Source organism: Mustela lutreola, chromosome 6 (genome assembly GCF_030435805.1).
Source record: "Mustela lutreola isolate mMusLut2 chromosome 6, mMusLut2.pri, whole genome shotgun sequence".
Lineage (NCBI taxonomy): Eukaryota > Metazoa > Chordata > Mammalia > Carnivora > Mustelidae > Mustela > Mustela lutreola.
The window spans coordinates 14,496,204-14,509,903 of record NC_081295.1 but is presented as its reverse complement, the minus strand read 5'-3'; the positions used below and the strand labels follow the sequence as shown (position 1 = coordinate 14,509,903).

The 13,700-nt window shown below is 39.2% G+C and overlaps 1 protein-coding gene across 20 annotated transcripts in view; it reads right to left on the bottom strand.

Annotated features, from left to right (window-relative positions):
• SYNE1 (spectrin repeat containing nuclear envelope protein 1) overlaps window positions 1–13,700 on the bottom strand; it is a 465,519-nt gene that overhangs the window by 37,992 nt on the left and 413,827 nt on the right. For 19 of the 20 annotated variants that reach the window (XM_059176745.1, XM_059176748.1, XM_059176749.1 and 16 more), the window contains one exon: window positions 9,458–9,620. In XM_059176745.1, the coding sequence (XP_059032728.1) occupies window positions 9,458–9,620 (163 nt within the window). Of the gene's footprint in view, window positions 1–9,457; window positions 9,623–13,700 lie in introns of all 20 variants that reach the window. The other variant, XM_059176753.1, reaches the window with a different exon arrangement.

Genomic DNA, 13,700 nt, shown 5'->3' with positions numbered 1-13,700 from the left:
ATGATTTGATATATGTATATATTGTGAAATGATTAAACAGGAAGTTTAAAGAGTATCTATCACCTCACATGGTTACAATATGATTGTGTGTGCATGTGTTGAGAACTTTTAACATCTACTCTCTTAGCAGTTTTTAAATATGCAACAAAGTATTGTTAACAACAGTCACCATGTTGAATGTCACATTTCTAGGACATGTTCACCTTATAACCAGAAGTTTGTACCCTTTGACCAGCTTCATCCATTTCCCTCACCATCTTCCCACCTCTGGTAACCACTCATCTACTCTGTTTCTGGGAGTTCCGTTTTTTTGAATCCACATATAAGTGTTTTTGTCTGACTGACTTACTGTACTTTGCCTAATGACTTTAAGGTTCAACCATGTTGTTGGAAATGGCAGTAGTTCCTTTCTTACGGCTGAATAATATTCCATTGTGTATAGATACCCCGTTTTCTTTATCCATTTATCTACTGATGGGTATTTCAGTTGCTTCCATGCATTCACTATTGTGAATAACATTTCAGTGAACGTGGGGAGTGGAGATTTCTCTTCAAGATAGTGATTTCATTTCTTTCTGAAACCTACCCAGAAGTGGAATTCCTGGATCACATGGTAGTCCTGTTTTTAATTTTTTGAGAAACATCCATAACATTTTCCATAGCGATGATACCAATTTATATTCTCACCAATAGTTCACGAGGGTTCTGCTTTCTCTACATCCTTGCCAATACTTGTTAACTTTTGTCTTTTTTGATAATAGCCATTCTAACAGGTGTGAGGACATATCTCCTCGTGGTTTTGATTTGCATTTCCATAATGACTGGTAATATCGAACATCTTTTCATGTACTTCTTGGCAACTTTAATATCTCCTCTGGAAAAATGTCTATTCAGGTCTCTTGCCCATTTTTAAAGTTGGATTATTTTGTTTTGTTTTGTTTTATTGCTGTTGAGTTGTAGGAGTTACCTACATATTACCTATATATTTTGGTTATTAACCCTATCAGATATGTGGTTTGCAAATATTTCCTCTCATCACAGAGGCTGCCTTTTCATTTGGTTGATCATTACTTTTGCTTTGCAGAAACTTTTTAGTTTTATTTGTTCCAAATTGTTTATTTTTTGTTTTGGTGGTTGTACTTTTGGTGTTATATCTAAAAAATCATCACCAAGATCTATGTCAAAAAGCTTTTCCCTACATCTTCTTCTAGGAGTTTTATGGTTTCAGGTCTTACATTTAAGTCTTTAATACATTATTTTGTATATGTAATATGTAATACATAATGTGTAATGCATAATTTTACATATGTGCACGTGTACATTTACATATGTACATATGCACATAATTTACATATGTAACACATAATTTTTTGTAACTGGTGTAAAATAGGGGACTAGTTTCACTCTTTTGCATGTGAATGAATATCCAGTTTTCCAACATTGCTTTCTGAAGAGACTATCCTCTCACCAGTGGGTATTCTTGGCTCCCCTGTCCAACACTAGTTGACCACATACGCATGGAGTATTTCTGGGCTCTCACTCTGTCCCATTAGTCTATGTGTCTGTTTTTATGCCAGCATCATGCAGTTTTGATCACTATAGATTTGTGTCATTGTCTGAAATCAGGAAGTGTGATACCCTCAGCTATGTTCTCTCTCAGGATTGTTTCAGCTATTTGGGGTCTTTTGTGGTTCCTTACAAATTTTAGAGTTGTTTTTTCTCTATGTATAGAAAGTGCCATTGGATCTTGATAGGGATTGTATTGAATCTATGGATAGCTTTGGTTGTATGTTCATTTTAACAATATTCATTCTTCCAATCTATAATTGTGGGATGGCATTCCATTTATTTGTGTCTTCTTCAATGTCTTTCACCTGAGTCTTACAGTTTTCAATGTAGAGATCTTTCAGCTCCTTGGTTAAGCTTATTGCTAAGTATTTTGTTGTTTTTGATGTCATTCTAAAGGAACTGTTTTCTTTTTTTTCCCAGAAAATTCATGATTAGTATATAGAAATGCAACTGGTTTTTGTGTGTTAAATTTTTTTCCTACAACTTTACTGAATTTATTCATTCTAACAGTTTTTTGGTGGGATTTTTAGGATTTTCTATATGTAAGATTATGTCATTACAAACAAAAAATTTATATCATCATTTCTGATTATATATATATATATATATACTTTGGCCTTCTATTTTTTTCTTGCCTGATTAGTCTCTCGAGGATTTTGAGTATCATGCTCAATAGGGCTGGTGAGAATGGGCATCCCTGTCTTGTTTTAAATCTTAGAGGAGAAGCTTTCAGCCTTTCACCATTGGGTATGATATCATATAGTCTTTATTATGTTGAGGTACATTTCTTTTACACACACCCTTGGTTGAGAGCTTTTCTCCTTTGAATTTTGTGAAATGTTTTTTTCTGTATCTATTGAGATGATATTATTTTTATATTTCATTCTAGTAATGTATCATATTTATTTTTATATGCATATGTTTAATCATTCTTGCATGCCAGGGATGAATCAAACTAAATCATGGTGTATGATCCCTTTAATGTGCTGTTGAATTTGGTTTGTTAGTACTATATTGAGAATTTTTGCATCTCTATTGATCATTAACGTTGGCCTATAGTTTTCTCCTCTTGTGGTATCCTTATCTAGCTTTGGTATTTCTCGCCTTATAAAATGAGTTTGAGAGTACTTCCTTCTCCTCATATTGTTGGGAGAGTGAGAAATGAATTGGCTTCAAATTTTTGATACATTTCACCTATGAAACCATCTGGTCCTAGACTTTTCTTTGTTGGGAGGGTTTTGATAACTGATTCTGCCTCCTTACTCATTACTGGTCTGTTCATGTTTTCTATTTCTTCATAATTCAGTCTTCGTAGGTTGCATGTTTCTAGACATTTATCCATTTCTTTATAGTATGCTATTATGATCCTTTTTATTTCTTGTAATGTCTCCACTTTCATTTATAATTTTTATTAATTTGGGCTCACTTTTTTTTTTTTTTTTAAAGATTCATTTATTTGAGAGTGAGAGCGCGGGAGTGCATGCACAAGTGGGAGGGACAGAGGGAGAGGAGAGAAAATTTCAAGCAGACTCCATGCTGAGCACAGAGCCTGACACAGGCCTTGATCTCATAAACCTAAGATCAGGACCTGAGCCAAAATCAAGAGTCAGACGCTTAACTGACAGAGCCATCCAGACACCCTTTTTTGTTTTTCTTGGTTAGTCTAGCTAAAGGTTTGTCGATTTTGTTTATCATTTCATAGAACCAGCTCAGTGTTGCTAATCTTTTATATTGTTTTCCTATACGCTATTTCATTTATTTATGCTCTAATCTTTATTATTTCCTTCCTTCTGTCAATTTTGGGTTTAGTTTTTTCTTCTTTTCTAGTTCCTCGAAGGGGAAAGCTATATTGTTTGAGATTCTTTTTCTTCATGTATGCATTTATCACTGTAAGTTCCCCTCTTAGCACTGCTTTTGCTATGCCCCTAAGTTTTGGTATGTTGTGTTTCTTTTTTTGTTTGTCTCAAGATATTTTTTTATTTTCCTTTTGTTTTCTTTTTTGATCAGAAGAGTGTTGTTTAATTTAATTTTCATGTGTTTGTGATTTTTCTAGCTTTCTTCCTGTTACTGATTTCTAGTTTCACCTCATTGTAATAAGAAGAGATCCTTGATATAATTTATATATTCTTGAATTTGTTGAGACTTAATTTGTGGCCTAACATATAATCTATCCTGGAAAATGCTCCATGCTCTTAGGTAGGGGTTGAGGTGCCACTGACTGGACTCCGCTCTGGCTGGATGAGGTCACAGGCTATGCTCCCTGTCAGGGTAGGGTTACTGGCTGGACTCTGATTGGGTAGGGCTACAGGCTGAGCTCTGCAACCACTTCTGGTTGGGTGGGATAGCAGGCTGTGATCTTAGACCAGACAGTGCTACTGGCTGGACTCTTTGTTCATAGAGCCATAGGCAGGGCTTTGCAGCTGGACTGGATATCAGGCTGGCTCTTTGATTTTGCAGGGCTGCCAGCTGTGCCCTGCAGTTGGGTGAGGTGTCTGGGCTTTGCCATCAGGTGGGTCATGGACTGTGTTACCCTATTGGACAAGGTCACTGGTTGGGTTCTCTGATAGGGAGGTGTCTCCAGGTATATCCTAAAGGTGTGGAGCTAGAGACTATGCTCCATGGTCAAGCTGGCTCTCCATCCAGGCTTTCTTGTCATGTGGAGTCACAGGATATGCTTGGTGATTGGTGGGGGTCATTGTCTGAATAAGGTTGCAGGCTGTGTTCAGCAAACGGACGAGACTATAGGCTGGATTCCACTGCTGAGTAGGTTTGTCATCTGGGCTCCATGGCTAGCTAGGGTCGTAGGCTGGGTTCTGTGGCTGGGCTAGGCTGTAGGTTGAGCTCTGAGGTGGTCCAGACTCCCTGGTTATGCAGTGCCAGAGACCATGCTCAGCAGATGGGAGGGCTGCTGGCTTGGTTCCTTGGTCAAGCAGGGCTGTTGGATGGGTTCCGTGGTTGCTTGGGTTCTCTAGCCAAGCCTTCTGTTGGGGAAGGATGAAGGCCATGCTCAGCTGTTGGGCGGAGCTGGGAATTGGCTTCCCTGCCCAGGTCAGATGGTAGAAAGGGCTCCAAGGTCAGTTTGGTCCATTGTCTGGAGACCAAAATCAGGCAGAACTGCCAAGTGGACTCCCAGGTCAGATAGGGCCACTGGCTGGGCTCTGCAGATGGGCAGAGATGCAGGCTGGGACCTCTGCTTGGGTCCAGCTGCAAATGGGAATGCAATTTGCTAAGGTATGAGTCCTGGTGGCAGTGAGCCTCAGCCCCCTTCTCCCTCACTACTTGATCCCCAGTAATCAAGCTACAGAAGTTCCCTTAGTGGTTCCCATGAGTTGAGAGCCAAGTGGGCCTCCTGGGAAGGATGGGGAAGCTGGGGGAGCTAGATACCTATCTTGGCCAAGTGATGCCCTCTTGGTGCAGCTCCATGCCAGCCAGGAAGGATGATGCGGTCACAGTGTGACCATACCTCTTACCCTTTTAATGTGGTCTTCCTGGTCTCTGGGGTCCAGAGTGGTGCTTGATGCTTATCCTTGGGTTGGGGGGCGTTTACAATGGTGCCTTGCCTATAGATAGTTGCTCGTTGGTCTTTTTTGGAGGGGGACTTAAGTCAGAAATAACCTATGTGGCCATCTGGATGATGTGATTCTTTCTTCCACATACTTTTGGATTTACCCCAGTGAGGAGATTTGGGGCCAGGGTATGAAAACCAGAACCGTAACTGATGGATTGCTGGAGGCTCAGTGTAGACAACTGAGTTAAAAATTCCAGAGGCTCCAGTCATTGGAGGGGGCTGCACAATTTTGTGAAATTTACCTCCAGGAGCTCAACCACATTCCCACAGTAAATATCAAAGAAAAGACCCCTTGTACATCTGCTTAAAAGTTTTTGTTAAAATCAACTACATGAAATAAGCTTGAGGGGGGTTATAATTATGGGCAAGTGCTCTATTGCAGATAAAGATTTTAGTCTCAGCTTTAACATCCATCAGTAATGGTCCTGAATTGACACATAGTGTCTCTGAATTTATACTTCTTCATCCATAACACAAAGAAATTTGACAAGATGTCTTCTGAAGCCCTCTCAAGTATACATATATTTCTGCTAAATGAAGTATATGAAGATTAAGTACGTTGGCAAGAGAAACATATAGAAACTCCACAGAGAGGAATAGAGGAAAATGTATTTCTTATGAGTTTAATCTCTTTTTAAATATTTAAGAGAATTTTCCGCTTTGGAGACAGATTAATATCTATCTGTCTTTTACAACATGGATTCTAAATGCTATAGTTTTTACAGAATCATGGTTAAACATTTGCCACAAAGGAAGCTGTGGTGAATATGATAGGATTAAAATAAAATAAAATAAAATAAAAACCCACTTTGTGCTGGGTGCTGTGCTAAGTGTTTTTCACATTAATTTTTATAACACTGTGACCATCAGCATTCTATATACATGAAGGTTTTTAAAAATTTTTCTAAGTTTCTTTTAAAGTACTTTTTTTTTTTTTAAGATTTTATTTATTTGAGAGTGAGCACAAGAGGGAAAGAGACTAAGAGAATGACTGGGGGGCGAGGCAGAGGGAGAAGCAGACTCCCTGTGGAGCAGGGAGCCTGATGCGGGATTCCATCCCAGGGCCTGGGATCATGACCTGAGCCGAAGGCAGACACTTAACCTACTGAGCCACCCAGGCATCCTATATGAGGGTTAAAACAATTTGTTACTCAGGTCATGCAGAAAAGTGGTGAATTGCAAATTACCCCCAGGAGTCCTTACTTTTGGGTTTTTTTTTTTTTTCCAACTTTAACTTAACATTGAATTAAAAGGCAGTATGAATATATATTACTATACTAACAGGTCAAAAATTATTGCTAAGCTTCCAGTGAAGTAGTTTCCTTTTCCCTCCTGATTCTCATTTTCATCTCTTGTCACTCTGTCTTCTGGTTTTAACTTCTGAATTTCTAAGTGGCACGTTTATGTTGCTGCTTCTTGATTTTTAAATCTTAGATGTTATCTATGCTTCTCGAGTAGAGACAGAATGAATTTTTTCTCAACTTAAGTGGTTCCACTGCCGTTTCAGCACATCTTCTAGCTGGAGCGATAATGATTGTTTGGATGATTTTGGTCATTTAATATGGTTCCTTAATATTTTTCACATCTGAGCAACAGACTATGCTACGGTTTTATTTTTCTTCTTATATAACTTTCTGTGTTATATGGAATCAGTAGCTTTCTCCCTCTCTTTAAACCATGAATATCCCTAGCTTCTATCCTCTCTCTATGGAGCTAATAAAGCTCCTTCCAGCATGGTTAAGCCCATCAGGTAATCAAGTTTGACTGTCTTATTCCTTGGAGACATGCCTCCCACAGCACCCAGTTCCCTACTCCAGTCTGAACAGGGATGCTCTAGGCTGTGGGGCAGCTGGCATCTGGGATGTTCCCTTACCATCTACCCTGGGAATTTTCTTCTCTCTCTCGTGTTGAGTATTATTTTTCTTCTCATTTTAGTATGTGCGATCTACCTTTCATTAGCATGTATACATGGGGTATTTTATATAGTAAATGGCAGGTACAATGTCCTAAATTAAATAATCTTCTCAGCTTTTGAAAGCACTGTCTCATTATCTTTTAGCTTCAACCATTACTTTGGAGAAATCAGACTTTTTCATCTTGGAAACCTTCAAGATCTTCTCTTTGTCTCCCATGTTCTGAAATTTTATAGTGATTTGTTTTGTTTTTAATTTTCCTGGGCCTTTGTAGGACTTGTGCTCTGGATGTACAACTGACCCATGAACACACGGTTGAAGATCGGCACGTAACATCTGACTCCCCCCATCTGACCTTCTTCAGGTCAGAAGAAGCCTTACCAAAAACATAAATAATTCAATAACAAATATTTTGTAGGTTATATATGTTATACTGTGGTCTTACAATAAAGCAAGCTAGAAAAAAGAAAATCATAAGAAGGGAAAATAATCTATAGTACTCATATTTTCTTGCATAAAAAATCCACAAATAAATGGACCTACACAGTTCAAACCTGTATTGTTCAAGGGTCAACTCTACACATTTTTAAGTTTGGGGATTTTTTTATTTTTTAACATTACTACATTGATCATTTCTTCCTATTTTCTTTACTTTTTGTGGGGGACTTTTATGGAATAATTGAACTGGATTTTAAAGCTCTTGCATGAATCCTGGGTGAGATATAATGCTGGCTAGTGACATGGAGGGAGTTGGGGTGGTGGGGTGGAAGTTATACTATCTGGTACAGAGCATTTCACTTAATCTCTATTTTTAAGATAGTGGCTCCAGCCTCAATGGTGCCTTATAGCTCCCAACCAAAGTCCCTCTGGGTTTGCTTCCTCCAGAGTGTAAACCCTGGGTCTTTTGCTGGAGTGCATGAGGCAGACTAGTCTGGCTAGCTGGGCCAGTCCAACCACTTATTTAGGCTTTTAAGCAATCTTACATTGTGAGGCCCTAACAACTTGCTCTCTTCTCCCTGAGCTACCTTGGAATTCTGTGGCATGAGTCAGCTTTCTATCCTCCATTCTGCAAACACAAGTAACTATTCATTCATCTACTTCTGCCTTCCAAATTTGTGAAGGATGTCTGTCTCTCTAAAGTTTTCTTTCCTAGTCTCTGCCGTTGTGAATTTTGACCTTTCCCCCTTTCCTATCATTTTACTGGGGTATGGAAGTAGTTACGCTATAGATGCATGGATAAATTTGCTCTATTTAATTAGATACTGTTTTGATTCTCTTACATTTGCTAAATTACAATACTGGCTATTAGGATTTTAACTGTTTTTAACACTTCTCACTGATAGACATCATTACCATGTTCTCCAGAAGTATTCAGGGAGCTGGGGGTCAACCATAACCCCCACAGCTCAATTATCAGAATTTCAAATGTGAGAGAATCCATCACAGGGCTTTAATCTTACAAAAAAAGAAAAATGTCCCGCTAACAATATTTTAAAGAAGAAATGCTCTTAAAATAATCCCAATATCTAATTACTGTATTTTAATATCTATTTGTATTGGTTTAAGTAGTTTGTAAAATAAAGTAAGTACATAAACTATTTCCTAAGATTTCATAAAACAGCTCTGTTTATATTTTGTAGTATTTTTAAGTTAAGTAACTTGGCTATCATGGCCTAAATGCAATGGAAGTAACCGGAGTATGGGAAGAATTTTCAAGGACAATCTAAGGGCATGGAATAGCAATACTTCTTATGGGGCATTTGCAGCATTTACCAGTAACTACTGGAGTCTGACATGCTTAGTAAAAATAAGGAAGGGGAATAGGAGATTAAAAAAATCCTTTCTGTATGCATTTATCATGGTCACTTTTTTTTTGCCTTTTTTTTTTTTTTTTTTTGTATGCCAGTGTAAGGTGCTGTCTTTGCTACGGAAACGAAGGTAGAATTGCAGTGTGCGCTCTGCAGATCACGTAACACTTCTTGTAAAACAAAACTGCTTTAGACTGCAAAAACTCTAAGAATATACTTCAAACACTATATGCAGGGGAAAAGTGTCTCTACTCTGTGTAGGTAGTAGTGCGCTCATGACCCACAAAAAAATCAACAAAACGCAAGCTGTCTTCTGGGACCATCACTGAGGCTCAGGGAGCTTAGGATATCTTCTTGGTGGACCAATGACATTAAACCTATGAGAGTGTATCTATCTTCTAGACTCAACTCCTTGGTGACATGGGACCTGTTTTCCCCAAACACTAGTCCTGACCAAGCCTCCCCTCTCTCAGCAATCCTGTCTAGCTTCCTTCTAATTTTCCATTTCGATTCACCATCTCACATCTGTCTCTGTATCCTGGCCAGGAGCACAGAGGTTCAGGAGCCTACTTGGTTCCTCTAGTCGTTTTGAGTTTTACCTGCTGCTCAGTGAGCTTCTTCTGTATTTCATCCGAGTCACAGGAATTGTAGACTATGGGCTTGGCCAGCTCTGACTCGATATGAGCCAACCACGTCCTCAGGTTGCTCATGTTCTTGTCTAGCTGCTGCACAGCCACCAGGGTCTCCTTCAGCTTCTTCACCCTGTGGGCAGAGGAGAGACTTTACTCGAGATTCCCTTGTGGACGAAGTGAACACTGGGTTTAAAGCCAAGTTGCCTAGAGCCGAAGTCCAGCCTAGCTCAGCCAGTTAGAGGCTGGGTGATTTTGGGAAACTGTACACCCTTCCTGTGTCTCTGTTGCCTCATCTATAATATAAAAGTAGAGGAGAAGTATCTGTGAGATTTGAATGGGTTGAATAATGCAGGGTCCACAGAACACATTCAATTCATGTCAGCAGTGATGATGTTCAACATGGCGACAATTACGTAACAGTGACAGAAGCCTCATGACGTCATGAAGATTGTTATTTCCACCCATTATGTAATTTATACTCATATGAAGAATACCTAAGAGGAAAGAAGGAATATTTCTAATGGATTGTCACCAGAATATGAATTTGTCGTTCTGATTACTCCAGCCTGGACGGGATTGATTTCAGTCCCTTGTGGCAGAAACTCAGTTAATAGAAGAAAGCACACTTGAGATGAACTACCAGTGAGTGATGATTTGCACTTTCATGCCAGATCACGTTAAAGGTGACTGAGGGTCTGCGGGGCCGCCAGTGGCAGAGGGCAGATGCAAGGCTGGCCTTCAGCCAGTCATCACCTGCAAAGCCTAGTTCGGTGCCGTATTTGTTACACAGCGTGTTTTTGGTTTTTTTTTTAAGATTTTATTTATTTACTTGACAGAGAGAGATCACAAGTAGGCAGAGACGCAGGCAGAGAGAGAGAGAGGAGGAAGCAGGCTCCCTGCTAAGCAGAGAGCCCGATGCGGGACTCGATCCCAGGACCCTGAGATCATGACCTGAGCCGAAGGCAGCGGCTTAACACACTGAGCCACCCAGGTGCCCACACAGCATGTTTTTTTTAAAAAAATGTTTTCCCATTCTTTCCAGGAAGGAGTAAAAACCAAATTGTTTAAGATTGCCACTCGTCTAACAACCATGTGTGGACATCCTATATGTCAGATGCTGAGAAGACAAAATAAATAAAACTTGACTATTTTCCTGATGAAACGTACAATCAGACCGAAAATCTTGACACGTACACAAATGAAATGTAACATGTAATGTGGTAAGAACTAAACTAAAGAAACGGACTAAGGCCCTGGCTAGTAAATAAGGAGTGATCAATTCGTCTGGCCACCTCAGTAATCACTCACTCATTCATTCCTCATTTGTTCATGTCTGTATTCCTTCTATAAACTTCTGGGATGCTAGGTAGGCATGGTGCTAGGAAACAGAAATACAGCAATGACTGACCCTGTCACGGAGCAGCTTTGGCTCTGCTGAAAGAGAGGAAATGAAGAAGTAATATTAGAGCTGCATCTTGAAAGGTAGATACAAGCCAAGCTGAATATTTCTAGGCTGGGAAAAGTAGGGAAGAGAAGCAGATTTGAAGGCATCACGTGGTAATGTCAGCAGGCATGGGGGTGCGGAGGGTAGGGAAGGAAAGCAGAATAGGGCTGTGGTTGTGCTGAGGCAAGCAGATGGACGGACTGGAGAGGGATTACACAGGTCCTGCAGTGACATGACAATGGCGTCGTGTGCAGTTTAAAGATAAATAGGAACTCTGCCGGGACGTGTCCACCAAGGAATGATAAGATCAGGTCTGATTCTGAGGGAGTAAGTCTGAAGGGAGGTTCATGTGGAAGTCCATTCAGGTATAAGAATACCAACATTTGAATAACATTTTCTGTTGGTAAAGACACTCTTAGATGCACTAACTTATGTTGTTTTGACAAAAAAAAATGTGTATTTAAAAAAATTATGTTAAAAAAATTATGTTCATACTCCACAACATATTCTATTAATAGGAAACCGAAAACGTGTTGCTCTTTATCATGACTCATAATTCCATTCAAGGTGAGACTTCTCTAATTAGCTTTGTAAGTACAAATTGTACCCTGTCCCCAGGGCAGTTCAAGGCACTGGCCTTGCATAATAATTCCAAGAACACTTAAATACAACCTACTCACATTTTTCTCATAAATAAAACAAAATTCACTTCAGCATCGGTCAGTGAATAGCAGTTTTAGAACAGCTACTGGGTGCAAAGCCCTGGGTGCACATTTTATCAATGACCACGCCATGGGCTTGGAATTCGACGTGGCCCTGGCCATCCTGCTTTAGTGGCCCAGGCTGAAAGGACAGTCCCCAGTCAATAAACACATGGGAATAGGACTCCAGAGTGGCTCACTGCTCTGAGACGTCTGTCCTGGTTTTACCTCTGTAAGAAAGTCCTTTTGGGAACGTCTCCCACTTAACCAGCTTCCTGTCTTCGGATCTGGTAGGATCTGGATGCTGACAGGGCTCTGGGATGGGGTTTTATAGCAAGCTCATAATATCATCAGGGTTTGGTGTGGAGCTAGAGGTTGGAAGAACACTTCATTCAGCTTGCTTCCTGCTTTCCCTTATTTTAACTCCCTGGTATTATTTATGCACAAGTTCCTCTTCCCATTTAAATTCCTTGGGAAACTAGAACTGTGAATTTCTGCTTTTGGTTTTTGCCTTCCCCTGCAATGCTACCCTCAGTGTTTGGCACAAAGTTCGGCACTACTTAAATGCCAGATAAACTCAAATAATTAGTATTCTAAGTAAAATACCTTTATTTAGCTAGCATATTTTATTCTTAATTTAGTTGATATTAAATGTATACTTAACTTTTTCCCTTACACCAACATTTGCAAATGGTCTGTCAAGTACTAAAATTTATTCATGTTCTTGGTTCAAATTTCATGTACAAAAATGACCAAAAGAGCTAAGGCACAAAAGAATGTGTATGAACACTCCTCCACTGGATATTGTCTACACTAGTCAAATAATTTACAAGATTAGTATCTTGTATGATATTGAATGGGTTCCAATAGTCAGAGCAGTTAGTGGGTAATATGTCAAGGGCATCGTGACATGGAAATGCTTGTTCATATAGTCCATTAGGGACAAGTTCCTCTTTCAAATGAGTGAGTGAATCTTTGTAAAGTCAATGGGGGTGAACATTTAAGTGGTTTCCTTTTCTCATTTTTTTAAACATGTATTTGAGTACAAATAGCAAAATGCATTATGTGTGTGTTGGGGGAAGCAGATGTGAGCTGGGGGAAATGGGTAGAAAAGCCCCAAACATCTTCCTTGAGCTTATGAAACTTGATATTTGCAGGACATAGATCATTCTTTTTTTTTTTTTTTTAAGAACAATGTCCCATCTTTTTCCCATTATTTCTTTAAAGGAAATCTTTGTGTGAAGTGTCACAATATTTTCATTTATCTATCATTGTAAGAAGTTTGAGCAACATTCTTTTTGGTAGCATCCAGGATTATAATTCAAAATGGATGTTTGCAGATGTCACAAGTCTGGGTAAGTTTAGCAAATCTTGTGCATCTGAAAGTTCTGTAGCCGATTGGTCTTCTCATTGTCCGGGGTGCCTCTTGGGACTTCACCTTCTAGAGAAGGAATCACTACTAAATCCAGTTGCACAGACAGCTTTATATACACACATATACACTACATGTATATATTTATCACTACTTTCCTTCAAACTAATTTTGTAAATCTATAAACCAAAAAAAAAAAAAAAAAAAGGTCACATTCTAAATGTAATAGGACTAAAAGTACCATCAGGAAATCCTATTTACCAGCAGGAGTTTATCTGGGGGGAATGTTATGGTATAAGAATAATATTCTTAAAAATGAAGTTAAAATTCCTGATCTAATGTTGTTCTAACTGAAAAAACTCATGAAATAAACATTTGTATAATGCACAAAAATTACTACTTTAGACATACATTTTTACATGCTGTACATGTTTTAAAACCTTTATGCTAGTCATGTGACCAAAACTTCCTGACAAACCTAAACAGAAACAACTCTTTCTCATACACAAAACCCTCCAGGCCCCTGCACTATGAACAGATTTTTATTTAATAAAGGGAGAGCTTCCCGCTACAAAGCTGAAAACTGGCTAAGGCCGAATTCCAGTTTCATCAGGAGCCCCATCCTTTAAATAGCAGATGATGGACCAACTGGGTCTTCTCACTGGGTCTCTTTCCTGTGTCTCAGGCTAAGGT